Source organism: Lathamus discolor, chromosome 3, assembly GCF_037157495.1.
Source record: "Lathamus discolor isolate bLatDis1 chromosome 3, bLatDis1.hap1, whole genome shotgun sequence".
Classification (NCBI taxonomy): Eukaryota; Metazoa; Chordata; class Aves; order Psittaciformes; family Psittacidae; genus Lathamus; species Lathamus discolor.
The window spans coordinates 97,218,796-97,232,769 of NC_088886.1; the positions used below are offsets into that span (position 1 = coordinate 97,218,796).

The 13,974-nt window shown below is 40.4% G+C and overlaps 1 protein-coding gene across 4 annotated transcripts in view; it reads left to right on the forward strand.

The window, feature by feature from the left end:
- Positions 1 to 5,682: 5,682 nt before the first annotated feature.
- LOC136011139 (L-threonine ammonia-lyase-like) overlaps positions 5,683 to 13,974 on the forward strand; it is a 29,595-nt gene continuing 21,303 nt past the window's right edge. The window contains exons 1-3 of one of the 4 annotated variants that reach the window (XM_065672805.1): positions 5,683 to 5,893; positions 10,284 to 10,310; positions 13,541 to 13,883. In XM_065672805.1, the coding sequence (XP_065528877.1) occupies positions 5,793 to 5,893; positions 10,284 to 10,310; positions 13,541 to 13,883 (471 nt within the window). In that variant the 5' untranslated portion in view covers positions 5,683 to 5,792. Of the gene's footprint in view, positions 6,088 to 10,283; positions 10,311 to 13,540; positions 13,884 to 13,974 lie in introns of all 4 variants that reach the window. The other 3 variants (XM_065672803.1, XM_065672807.1, XM_065672804.1) reach the window with 3 other exon arrangements.

Sequence of the window (13,974 nt, forward strand, 5' to 3'; positions counted from 1 at the left end):
TTGTGGTAGTTGCCAGAGGGAAATTGTGTAATCATGAATGGGAAGAGAAGTGCCCATGAAAAGATCTCTATTATAAGTTGATCCAAGGCATGAAAAACATTGTGAGTACATGAACAAATTAATAGATTAACAAGATTAGCCTGTGCCACAAGCTCTGAAAGTAGGGCATTAATTCCGATTGTTGGATTCTTGTCCTCCACCCTTATTTTGACATTTTTTCTAACAAGATCATTAAAGTGTGATCAGTTCCGTATCTGTTTAGGGGGGAAGCTGATGGTGGTTGCACCTGCTGTTAGTTTGCTCCATCTGCATGGATATTTTAGTTAGTGTTAAGGATGAAACAAATAAGAGCAAAAATTATCACCTGAAAGAAAGTTCTTGCAGGAAATCAGGATAGCGTGGATGCTGTTTCCAAAGCCAGATTTTAGGACATCCTCCCTTGATTTAAGAGACCGGTTGGCTCTAAGTGTATTAAAATTTCTGGTAAAATACTCTTTTCAGATGTAGTAAAATGCTTTAAATTATCTGTCCCAACTGTTCTTTAATTCAGATCCACCGCTGGAACCCATTGTAAGAATAACAGAAATATTATTTCTTAATTCAGATATTCATCTATGTAATTTTGTATTTTTATTTCTTCAAGTGCATCCTGTGCTGTTCCTTCTTGGATACTACTTTTCACCATCTCCACAATAACAAAAGGACAGTTTTCTGTTTCAAAATGGTGACTATCTAAGGTTTGTTCTAATTAACACTGAGAAAAGAGGAAATAGAAAATTAGAGAATAAAAGAAGTGGAAGGAGAACAGAGAGCTTATTGCATGTGTTCAAGGAGTAAGAAGCATCAGAAGTGCTGATATAGGAGTCATGTGAATCATCAGGATGCTATAAATAATTCTAAGGTAATGTCTTTCCTTTAAACTGTCATTAGGAAAGTGAATCAGGAGAACCCAACAGGACAAGAGTCTGTGGTTTGAATTTAGAAGAAACATAATTACACAAGTCCAGGGTGCAGAAAGTGTTCTGATACTGTTAGATACTAAGACCAGGAAACAGCCACTGGGAGGAACTTTGTTGTGCAACCTCGCTGGAGTCGGTGGAAAGAGCAAGGTGGATAGGGCAGACATGAGGCAAGGTGTTCAGGAGTAGCTCAGCAGAGTGGCAGGGAAAGGAAGGCAAGGACCAGGCTGGCCAACACAGGTAAACATCACCTGGCAGCCAGGGAGCTGCCTCATGGGTGCCCAGTGAGGTGATCTATTTCTGTCTGCACAGCCACCATGTTACCCTGGAGCTGCTCTGTCTCCCACCCCATCTTTGGTTCAGGTGCCTCCTTTGTTTTGCTCTTCCCACAGTGGCATTTGTCAAAGCTGAGGCCTGGGCTGAGTGCAGCCCAGGTGAGCTGATCTCCTGCACAGCGTGAACTGCAACCGAGAGTTCCGTGTGTTAATTAGATGCAGTGGGAGGGGAAGAAAGAGGATTTGGATCAATGAGAGTCTAGTCCAAAGTAACAGACCCGAACTGTTACGTACTTGACCTTGAGTGTGCTTAGGCTGGTGGGGAAGCAGAGGAGTTCACATAAGTGCTGATGCTAATAGGGCTGGTACACTGAAGCATTTAATCACATTCAGCAGAAACCACCATCCGTTCTTTACTGCTGTTGGATGTCTAAGCAGCAACATGTCAAACATCTTCGAAGGCTTTTTAAGCCTTGGAAACCATCATGTTATAGTTAGCTACAGACTGTGGCGAATCAGAATCTATGTGAGAGTAAGTCTTTCAAAAGAAGGGAAAAAAAAAAAAACTATCGCTGTTCCAGCTCACACTCACTTGCCATTTGAATGCTTGGTGATCTTTGTTAGAGAAAATAAATGTAATGAATATAATAGTACTTTGAAATTCTGCAGTGCCGCTGTGATGTTCTCATGTCTTCTGAAATAGCAGAAGGTGAAGCTGCTGATCACAGCTGCTGTGCTCTGTGCAAACTACTACATATTTTCAGGGATTTACTGTATGGGCTTCAGCTGGTGCACCTTTCCTCTGCTGTGAACACAACCACATAACCGATGCTTTAGACCCATGAGGACAAAAAGCCTGGAGTCGGTAGTAACATAAGGTATCTCATGTTACCCTAAGATATCTAAATACAGTCTTTGCTAATTAATATAATAGTGAGGTATATTTGAATAGATTACTGGATACTTTCATGCATCTGCAATGCTGATTTACTGTCTCTGCATGAAATTGAGAGCAGGATATCATAGAGTTAAATATCCCAAATAGCAGTGCAAAATATTTTGCTGCTTCTTATCAGTTATTTAGTCTCAATAGCAGAGAGCGTGCATTTTTTTGTAACAGGAAAGCCGCTGTTATGCTGAAGTTCCCATTTGTTGCTCAGCTGCTGAAATGTATTGGTTCAGCATCTTAGAATTAGACCATGTACGGATATGAATATTGTTTTGGGGAGATAATTTTTGGACTTCTAATGTAAGATTTGCCATTTGTCTTGAGAAATATCCATTCTGCAAAATGTTTACCTGATAAGCAGATCCAGTCTGTCCCGTGTAGTAACTTCACACAAAGCACACCCAGACTTCCCGCTAGACTCTTGTACCAGCAAAAAAGTTCTTTGAATTGATGCCTGTACTTTTTCTCAGATGCAAGAAAATATAGCTTGAGGAAGCTAAATCTGGTTAAAACTGATTTCGGTCTACCTTATCAATCTTTTCTCAGCTCCCTAGAGATAACAAGTGGGAATGCGACATTTCACTACCCGGGTCAGCTGCTGTCTGACAAATAGAAATACTGGGGGCTGAAATTCCAGTCTGCTCTATAAAAGTTAAGATGGAAGTTAAAGTAGTATGCTAAATTAGAAGGAAATGTGAAACTTTTTGGTGTCTACTCCTTCTTTATCTTTTTTTAAATTGGTGATTCGTTTTGAATTGTCTATATTCATCCATACTGATTATTACAGTGGTTTACCACCACATTTGCATTGATATATTGCATAATCCTAAATTATCATTTTGGTTTTCTGTGTTGCTACTCTCCAAACAACTGAACAACTTCTGTTGTTTTTCTTGGCTTAACTGCAGATTGTCTCCACCCTCTTTCCTTCTGCAACTGATCAAATTCTGCAAAGAATTCTCTGCTTTGGATAGACTATCGGTTCCCACCCATGTTGTTCCCACTGAGGTTGGAAATGTTATTAATTTTATTTAGTGTGGGGAAAAACTTGGCTAACCCTTCAAAACCATCTTTTAAGTTCTGTAATTCAATGAAGTCTTTATTTACAGTGGTAATAGCTATTTTTCCCAGTGCTGTCCAAACTGAGTTCTCTCTGGTTGCAAAAGAATGAAGCACTGTTTTCCATTTTCATGGCAAAATAGTGCTATTTTATTTTTCAGTTTGGGGGAAAAAACAGCATAACCTAGTTTAGAAGGGTTTATAGAAAAAAGAAACAGCTGTTACTTTCCACATTATGCTATCTTAATGGCTTTTGTGTCAGGGACTGAGGGAGGAAGGCAGGCAGTCATATACAACCTGGTGATTGTAGAACGGTTACTCTGAGATTTGAATTTTCCTCTTCTTTCCAGTCCTGATCTTTGATCCCATGCACTAGCACATGAGCACTGAATTTCATTTCTGTCCCTTGATTAAAGCAGTGTTTCTCTTCTTTGGACTCAAAATTATCTAAGTACAATATTGTAGTGTGATGTGTATACAACCACTCCTCAAGCATTGTTGTTTCAGATATTTACAGTGCCCTTGATAGAAGCTGGTTTTACTGAGGTCTTCATTAGGTGTGCCTAAAGCTGTGCTGATACGAACTATGATTTCCTTGCACAAACACAAGAAATGTGAGTGGTGACGGTATGGAAGGCGTAAATGAAATCTTTGGAAAGCTATACAAAACTGAGGCATTGGTTTTCTTTCCTGAGGACCCACCAAAGAGCAGCTGGGAGGAGGTAAGAAACTTGAAAAGAAATGTGATCTGGGGAAGACCTGAAACTTAGTGTCATCCTTGACAGTTTCATGGCCACTGTGTTGGGTTTCATTTGACCATACCAACAATGTAATTACATTTTACCTGTCCAACCCCCACCCCCTGCCTCATATAAAAGGAATTGCCTTCTGCTGGAGAGTTCTGGTTCTCAGGAAGCAGCAGAAGATATGCCAACTCCTGATAATAATTATATAAGTAAAGACAGAAGAAATAAATAGGAATTTCCTGGAGAATGATATTAGGAGGAAGTAGGGTACCAGATTAACTTCTTACATGAAAGTGGCTAAGTTATATAAAGGATTCAAGTAACAACGGAGAGATGTCATAGAGAATACAGACAGATACTAAAAGAACAGTGCCTGTGAAAGGTGAAAAAATCCAATGCTTTAGAAGGAGAAAGCAGTATTGCTGAACAGCCATCATCTCTGTGTGCACAGACAGGGAAGGTGGATACGTGAGTTGGCAAAGTGAAAGAAGCTTATAAGGACACTGAAATTTGACAGGCAAAAATGAAAGGAAGGTACATCTAATATTAATATGTGTTTAACTACTTCTCCCTCATTAAGGAAACAGCCAGTTCAGAAAATGGCCGTAGCTAACTAACAGCAATAACAGTGGCACAGTACCTTCTAAGATAGATACTGCACAGTCAGTGTTTCCAGCACACACTTAGTTAATGGCTTTGCCTAAATGTTTGACTGGGGCCTAAACCTACAGCAGAAATTTCCAAATATCCCTTTACCCTGGAGGTCTGCTTCTTTGGAAGTGTTTTAGAAGGACAGCAGTTCAGTGGTTCCTGTACTTCTGTCCTGAGAGGTCTCAGTGGATTTGCTTCTAACTGCTTGGTCAAATGGTCCCAGAAATCTTTTCAACGGTTTTGCATGGTCTACAAGTGCTGATCACAGATGGGGGCCTCATTCTGTGAGGAACTGCCGTCATGTCAAGACTCAAGAACATCAGTCTGGACTCCTAGACACCTGAAAGTGAGGCATTGTGATTTTATTTTAAGTTCCTCTTCCTGCCCACCATTGCACTTCGAACACATTAGGAGCAAAATAATAACTCCACATGCATTCTCTCTATGCTTCAAGGCACCAGCAAAGTTGGCTTGAACTTCACTCTGCAGGTGTTCACAGCAACCTCATCTGTAAATGTGGCACTGCCTTTGCTAGCACTCTTTCAGGGCAAAGAATTTAGATGTTTGGGGGTTTTTTATATCTCCTCCCCCAGTCTTTTCCCTAGATGAACTTTTCTCTTCTATCTGTATGTTCTGGATCTCTCTGTCTTTCTGCTACAGGGACGTATGCCAAAAGAAGACCCAAATGAAGTAATCAATCTTCTCTGTGTCTCAGTCACAAAGCCCCATATCCCTTAGTACTGCCTTAAAGGATCCCTGCAGGTGACTCAACCACCACAAAAAAGGCATCCCTTTCTTGCTGCCTCTGCCTACCCAAGTGCATGCCATTCAGTTGTGGGCCCTACAGCAGGTCTAGATCATGCTCCACAGCTAAGCAGTAACTAAAGCTTCAAGTGTCCGGTTAACAGTGTCACCCAAGTATAATCCAGGCCTTGACTCAAATTGACAAGGACAGGTTGGCCTCTGGAATAATCTCTTTAAATAGCAACAGCCACCTCTCTCGAAGGCACTTCCCTCCCCCAGCCAGGCTGGAGACCTGCTTACAGCACTGCCGCCCACTATTTCCCACCGGGCATTGCAGGGCTGACACTGCTCCAGGCAAGTGTGTCCCCTGCCCGCAGCCTCCCAGCTTTGCTTCGCACCGGGAATTACAATGAATTTTGCAGCACAGTTTCTCTACTCCAGGGTGCTAAAGAACAGAACTCCCAGGGACCGCTCCAGGGAAGATGAAGAGTATGACCCTTTCTGGCAAAGGTTGGAGAATATTGCTGTCTGACTTAGAGCTAGAGTGCTCCTTTCTCCCCCTCAGGGGTCATGGTCAGCCCTCGGGGTCCACCCAGGGCGAGGCCCATGGACACGACAATCCCAGGACCCCTCCTGCCTCCCTATGGTGTCGTAGTTGGAGTTTTGCTTCGCCTCGTTGTTTATTTAGTCGCTGTGCTGTATAGGTAATGCTTTCTTTTTCCTTTCCTTATTTTATTTGAAAAAAGAAAACTAATTTTCCAGTATCTGCCAGGGTTCTGTGGGTCTGAGTTGCTTTTGGAGTCATCCACTAGAAGCTGTGGAGATTTGAATACTTTAAGCCCATGGAATTCAGCTTTTTTATTTCTACATTAGTATGATATTAGAAATAACACTAGACAAGCCAATGGACTGCTCAAAATTTATGTTGGGATAGCCTGTATCATATCCTGCTACTAAGGTGTTCTGCAGTTGTCTCTGTTATGGTGCTTATGGTCTTCCTGAATTCCTCTTTTCAGGCTTGGATGGTGCAGATGGAATTTAGCAGATATCTAGTGCCCTTGCATAGCATCAGACTGGGGGTGTGTGGGGTGTGCTATGCGGTATAGTTGTGTTTGCACAACCTTGCTTTTAACCTTTTCTATGGTTGTTTTCTCCCCTAATTTTATTATCTGGACACTGCTTGCAAGATCACAGCCTGCTGTTGCCAGGTGTGGCATAAACACGGGGCAATTCTCATTTTGTGCATCCTGCCAATAGCTGCAGGTGTTGGTAGTAAGTGCGCTCAATGCTGTTAATAAACCCTCAGGAACACCAAAGGGGAAGACAAAATCCCAGTTCTGCATTGAGAAAATGACTTGCCCAAAGTCACACATGATGTAATGTGCTCTGCAGCAAACTGAGAATGTTAAACCATTCTTTTCATCTCAGGACCACTCTTTCCTCTGGGTAATGCTATTTGTTCTTTATTACAAATGAATTACAGAAATGTGTTAAACACCAGAGAATCTCTAAACTCAGAATACATTCAACTTAAAGAGGAAAAAATGTTTAATTACTTTAAACTGCCAGACTGTGTGCAATGTTTGGTAGTGAACAGTTAACATACACAGCTGTGAATGTCCTGTAAGGACTGCTCAGTGGTGGGTGTCTGAGGGGCACTGGATGGTGTTGAAGCAGAGGTAGCCAAGAGGGGTGACCTTCTGAGTTCCTGCATTCAGTTTACTTTTTCGTGTTATCTGTTTAGCAGCTGACACAGTTGCCATTGCCAGCAGTAAGCAATGACATTTCCACTGTGTGTGAAGAAGACTGGCAGTGGATTATGACCACAGAGGAAGGCAAATATAGTACTAGGCTCAGGCCCTCGTAAATCTGACTTACTGAAAATAAGGAGATATTTTATCAGAAGCGATAATGCAGCTTGATTGTTCCCTGCATGAGTCTGAGCTTTCTTTACATTTGTGGCTGGTGTAGCATCACCTGGTTTTGTCAGACCTGTATTTGGTGAGTAGAGTTATAAACACATGATCTATTTCAAGGCTTGGTTATTATGTACCTGTCTAGGCTGAATGGACACAGTGTGTACATCTCCAAATTTTTGGTCATAAAGGCTAGTAACTAAGCCTGACCTCTTTTGTCTTAAAGACACTCTGACAAGTAGCCCTTCCACGAACTTGCTGCAGAAGTCTTGGGCAAGTCACTCTATCTGTCTGTGCCCCAGTTTTTCTCAACAAAGTTGAGCTAATATTTCCTGAATTTGTCTTTGTGTTTAGGGTAAGATGTTGGAGATTCCTGTGATTTAGGAACACAATGACTTATTTGCATATGCATATGCATTTGTGTATGATTTGCATATCTAAATGTCAGAGATTCATTTTAAATTTCCACCTGTAATTGCCACCAGTTGAAGTGATGCAGTCTCAAATGGGTGTTTCTAAGTGCTAGTGTTATACAAAATCATAGTAATTCGAGGAAATAATGTTTGACTGCAGTATTGTCTTTATCTGTTTTAACTGTATTGTGAGGGTGATCCAAGGTGTTCTTTCCTCATGCCTGGGGGACTTAACTTGTCACCTTGTAGTGCAGCAGAGGACACTCAGACACTATCTAGTGCAATAACCTAGAATTACTAGCAGTGAAGGTGATATCTATTATGTTTCTTGCAATTTGTAAGTCAGCAAGCCTCAATTTTTATATCATCTATCTTTCATATAGCTGCTGAGATACTTTTAAGAATTGCTGTTATTGCAGCGTTTGGATGTATTTGGGTAGGAGGGCAGAAAAAGTACAAGAGGAGTTGGGATGGAACAGGAATAATTAGGTGCTACTGGGAAAGGGGATTGCAACAAATAGGGAAAGTATTAGAGGGGTGTGGAAGGCTCAGGCATCCAGAAAGGTCAGAGGAGACAGGGCTGGAGACATGGAATAAGAAGGATTAATGGAGCTGGGGAGGTTCGGGGGAAAAGAGGGATTTAGATGAGGGAAAGGGCCCTCTGTCGTATCCTGGGATTACCGCTTTCTCACTCACTTGAGAGGAGATCTCAGCCTTGGTCGCATCTCAGTCATAAGACAGGCAGACTGCTACCTCCATCAGACTGCTCCTCCGGCATTGCTCTTCCCAACCCCTGCTCAATATATGACCCATCTCTGCTCAACACTTTGAGGAATGGAGCAGAAGTGACTTTAAAGGGGTCACTTTTTGCTGTAACAAATATTCCAAACTTACAGGCGTAAGATCTGATCAATCCCATTTAACCAGAAAGCAGATGACAAATATGTATAAAACAGTATCTTATCAGTATCTGTTGCCCAGTGTGCTCCATAAAGATGTTCAGGGAGCCTGAAGATGATGGCAGCATATAGGGTCTGAGCTTAAGAAACCCAGAGCATTAAAAAAGAACGAAAGAAAAAATTTACATGTAGAGAACACGTATGTATGTGTGCTGATAAGTTAATTACAGGCTAGCCCCAATTTATTGGGATGGTTCGAAGCAGTGTTCAAGCTTAACACTTTGCCAGTTTTCACCATGTTAGTGATCAGTCCAAGCTGAACACTGGAGTTTGAAAATCTTGTCACAGTGTAGGTCTAGAAGGATGCTAAAATACTCTACAGAACTTGTACCATACTGTCAGTCCCTCTTCCTGGTGAGTGTGTACCTTTGTGAATGCCGATGACAAAAACTGCTCTAGAAATGACACAGAAATGCTGAGTTTTCAGTCTTACACTACAATTTCTTTGTTTGCTTTTGTGGCACTTGAATTTCTGTCTTGAAGCAGCACAGTAGCATTGGATTGTATGTCCATAATTCCAACTTCATTTCTGCCTCAAAATGTGTTGTTGTGACTCATTTTGTAAGAGGTGTAAAAGCTACCAAATGGGCCAAATGCTGATACTCAGTATGTCTGCAAATCAAAATGGCAGACCAAAGAACAGTCTACTCCCATGTCTTCTCTGTAGTGTGGTGGCCAGTAACAACAACTTGGAGAAACATGAGATCCACCTGAGAGGCTTTCTTTCATATGTTTTCATGGTTTCTGTCAAATAGGTGCTTAGGGGCTTTCGGAATCACAGGTTGCATCTTGAATGTGTTTATTGATTGTTATTAGATCTACTTGCATATAGTTGCCCAGGTTTTTTAGGGAGCCATCTGTGCTATTGTCCTTCATAGCATCCTGTGGCAGTGAGTTCTGTGAGCTAGTTATTTTCTGTAAGAAGGGAACTTTTAAATTTTCTGTCTGATGCTTTCATATGACCTCCCCCTAACAATTATACTGGGAGAGACAGCAACTGATCCTTCCCAGTCTGCTATTTACTGGACACCCATGACTTTGTGGGTTTTTTTGCTCCTTTGGTTTTAGAAGCTGAAGAGATCCAGTATCTCAGTTTAATCTGTTTAGTCTGTTTCATGGATCCTGAGGAAGGCAGTCTGTGTGTGCTTCATCTGATGGGGACGTGTAATTGTCCCATCATTGCAGTAAAACTGTGTTCCCATTTCTTTCTCCTTGTAGTGAAGGCAACAGTTGTCATCTTTAGGCATAGTATGCACTACTACTGCATTTTATCTTCCCAAAATTATTTTTGTTGAGTTTATTACTTCATTAGTTTATTGATATTACCATTCTTCCAAATGCATTTTTCCCAGTGTTATTTAACCCTTGTGAAAATTATCAGTATATTAAAAGAAGAATAAAAAATAAATAAAAAAATAGAAAATGGAAAAATTATTCAAGAAGTCATTACTTTTTCTCGGTCTAAGAGTACATTTCAGCACACACTTTCTTTGCATTGGCTTTGAGACTTCAAGCTATGTAAAGCTATCTGCTTAAACAAATGGTACTTTTTCCAGTTCCTTGATTATTCATGGAATGTCTGCATATGAATATCCTCTTTTATTTTTTGCAGTTATGCTGAGGAGCTGCTCTTGAAAAAGTAGGTTTATAAATTGTATTTTCATATTTGCTTTTACTAATCACATTAAAGGTAAATTGTCGTAATTTATAAGCATGTAACAAAGCTTGCCAGTTGGATATTTGGTTTATGGCTGGAAATGAACAGACTTCATGAAAACTTGCCTAGACAAACTCTAAAAAAGGAAAAGCAATCCATTTGAAAGGAGCAATATTTTATAATGCATGGTTTTGTATTTACATTGGCTCAGAGTGGTGGGCATGATTGCTAGAATAGGAGCCATGTTTTGTCACTGTGCATGAGAAGTCATGTGCTGTCTTTCTGTGAGCACTTGCATGCTTTGCTGCCTTCTTTGGCTGTTCCTGCAAAAGAAATTCATACTGAGGTGATCTACACCAAACATATGAGCAGTGTTTGAGGAAGGAAATGCATCTCATCCAATAGGCTTATTAGCTGCCTGTTTCTGATGGATTATCAGACCTCAACCCGCTGATTACCTTGGGAGTTTGATAGCTCGCAGTGCATCTGTGGCACACCTGGGCAGGTTCAATAGGGAAAAATGCCCTTTGCTAATGTTAATGAAAAATATGTACATAGAAGGGGAATTAAAAAGCCATCTGAAATAAATACATGCAATGCATACGTATGCAGTAACATGATGATACTCCTTTGGTAATGAAGCTGCTGAGCTTCCAGCCGCAAATGGATGATAGTTTCCATATTAAATGTTGAGATGGTAATATTTCAGATGTCTTTAAACCTATCTCAAGCTTGAAAAGCCAATGAATATTTTTCAGCTGGCTTGAGTTTTGTTATTTTATTCTAATGGTCATAAGGTGATTTCCCCATCAGGGTACTCACTGTTAGGTACTCACTGTTAGTACATCAGGTACTCACTGTTCATGAAAGCAGTGGTGCAGATTAAGGACTGAGAATCTGATTTATTTCCCTCTTTTTTTTCTGACAAAAAATAATAAAAAAAAGAAGAAATCTAAGAATAAGGCCAAAAATCAGTATCCCATTTTGGTCTTTCTGTTTGCAGATAAAAGTAGTCGATAGCAGTAGTGTTGTGAGGGGTTGCACTGCAGTTTGTACTGTCTAGGAGAATCCTGGTTCACCAGTGGACTTCTTGTGGTCATCTTTGGCTGGGTTTTTTTGTTTTTTGTTTGGGGTTTTGTTGGTGTTTTTTAAATTAGTTTTGTAGTTAATTGTAACATGCAAGGGAAAAGCATGAATTTATAAAAATCACAACTTTTTGATCTAGCTATATATTTTACCCTACATATACGCTTTCAACCCAGTTTAAAGTAATGTCATTCAGTGTAGGAAATGTCATTGATTGCTAGCGCTTGCTAAGCATTTTTAGGTAATATATTCAGAGATAAGATGTATATGTTGTTCTTTTTGGAGTGATTATGAGCTACTGTGATATGAAAGATCATTTTTGGGGGGAAGTAGAGAATGAATTCTTAACAGCAGTGTAACTTCTTAGACGATGATAGCTGTTGTTTATGCTGGGGGCTATGCTGTAATAAGTTGAAAGGGAAACAGTCTGATCTGATTCTCATCTTTGCATTAAGCAAACACTGGAAGATCAACATATTTACGAAGTGTTCCAACCCTGTAACCCCAAAGGAAAAGAAATGCAGAAAAGTGTGGAATAGAACACATTGATAAGCTATTTAATTTCAAGACAGAATGCCTGATGTTTTGGGTGTATAAGCTTAAAGCCATGGTATTGGGAAAAGATTTTAAACCACAAGTTTCAGCATAAACAAATTATAAATGAGTGAATACCTTAGAAAATTAACACTGATCTCATAAATTTTGAAGAGAGAAGACCTTACTATAAAAATTTTCCTTTTTTGTCTTCTATGAGGTGATAGAGACTGATTGATGCTACTGGTGTATTACTTGATTCAAGTAACAACCTTTCATATTGTCCATATTGTCACATGGTAGCCTCAGTGGAACAATTGGAAGTGTAATAGGAAGCAGAGGTACTAGCACAGATTATTAGGACCACAAAGAAAAAAGATGACACTGCCGAAAGTGAGGCAAATTGCTCAAAAAGCAGAGGCTTCTAGGTTATTTTTTTAAGGACTACTATGCACGTTACAGTGCTGGTGCTGCTGTAAAATCAGCTTTAGCCAGCCCTGCTGATGGATAACTGCATAATTTAAATCCAGATTATTTTTTTTCATGGTAAATATCTTTTGTTGGAGGTGATGGTATGATCTCTGATATGATGCGACATGTATGTTTTTCAGAAAGCCCGGTCTTCCAGATAGATTGAGTCCTCCATGTAGTAGAGGTTGTGCCCTCTGTGAAATCATAACCACAGATTGGGGGTGGTATCAGCTCTTTTCCAAATCTGGATTTATGCTTAATACTCCTTCCCCATGTTACTCTGCAAATTCACAGAATTCCCAAAAGTTTTGCATTTATTTGGTAGTACAGCTGCAAACTGCTACACTACAGCATGTTATCCCTCATGAACTCGTGAACGCTGTGGACCACAGAGTAGGGCAACTGAAGGCCAGAAAACTGGCAAATCCTTGTAGCAGTGTTGACTCTACAAAGTTTCTTGTGAAAAAAGGTGTGTGTGGAATCATGGTGTCATCTTACCTACAGGTATTTTTATCCAGCTCACAGATCAGGAGACCCAGTTCTTTAGCTCTGTAGTAGGATATAATTGTTATCCCTTATCAAAGTAACTTCCTTCCCCTCATGAGGCAGCTGTTGGCTGTCGAGAATATGCTCTGCAAGTATGCAAGAGCAGAAAAGCAGACTTTTTGTGTTCAATGTAATGACATTTGTTACTGCTATTAATAGCATACGGAAATGGTCTACAGCAGTTATTTGCCTTTTCTGAAAAACATGGAGCTGCATACAGCAAATACAATTCCAGTTATTCCAAAATTTCTGGAAGCACTGAATTAGGATCATTGCCTACTGAGTACTGAGGAAGGTCTGGCTGTCCTGACTGCACAGATTAGATCTTCCTTATTTTCTTGGGTATGAGAGTTTCATAGTTTGTTCACATGCCAGGTTGCCTTAGGGTCTTCTAAAAGCTAGCTAGTTACAGTAGCCTTCAATCCACCCACAAGATAGGTAATATAACAGTAATAATTAAGTCTGCCCATTTGAGGCTTGCAACAGCAACCGAGATGTGCATCCTTCTTAAATGCCAAGTGTCAAGCCTTTAATCATACAAGCTTTCCTAACAAGTTTCTTTTATTTGTTTGTAGGGATGACAATAAAATAAAGAAACAAGATGCCCCAGCACTTTGTGATCTTCACTGTTGTAAGGATGGGCCGATAAGAAATGGCCTTATTGGGCAGAAGCCACCCTCTATCAACCCTGAGAGACTGAAGGATTTTGGTGAGGAGGATTACCTGAACGGGGATGTGAAGACCTGGGAAATGAAGATCGTGAGCCGTAACGAGGAGTTACTTAGGGATGGTCTTTCCCACATCCCTCAGTCAAGCAGTAGGACCAGCCTGTCAAGCTGTAACAAGCTGATTCGATTTGAAGATATTAGTGCAGCAGCTTTCAAAATCCAGTGCAGTGTTCAGAAAACCCCCTGCATGGTAGGGAGTGTTTATGGCTTTGCATGTTTCTTTTATTTTCATTATAAAAGCTAACCAGAAATGAAGGAAGGGTATGTGTGAGTTGCAGGAG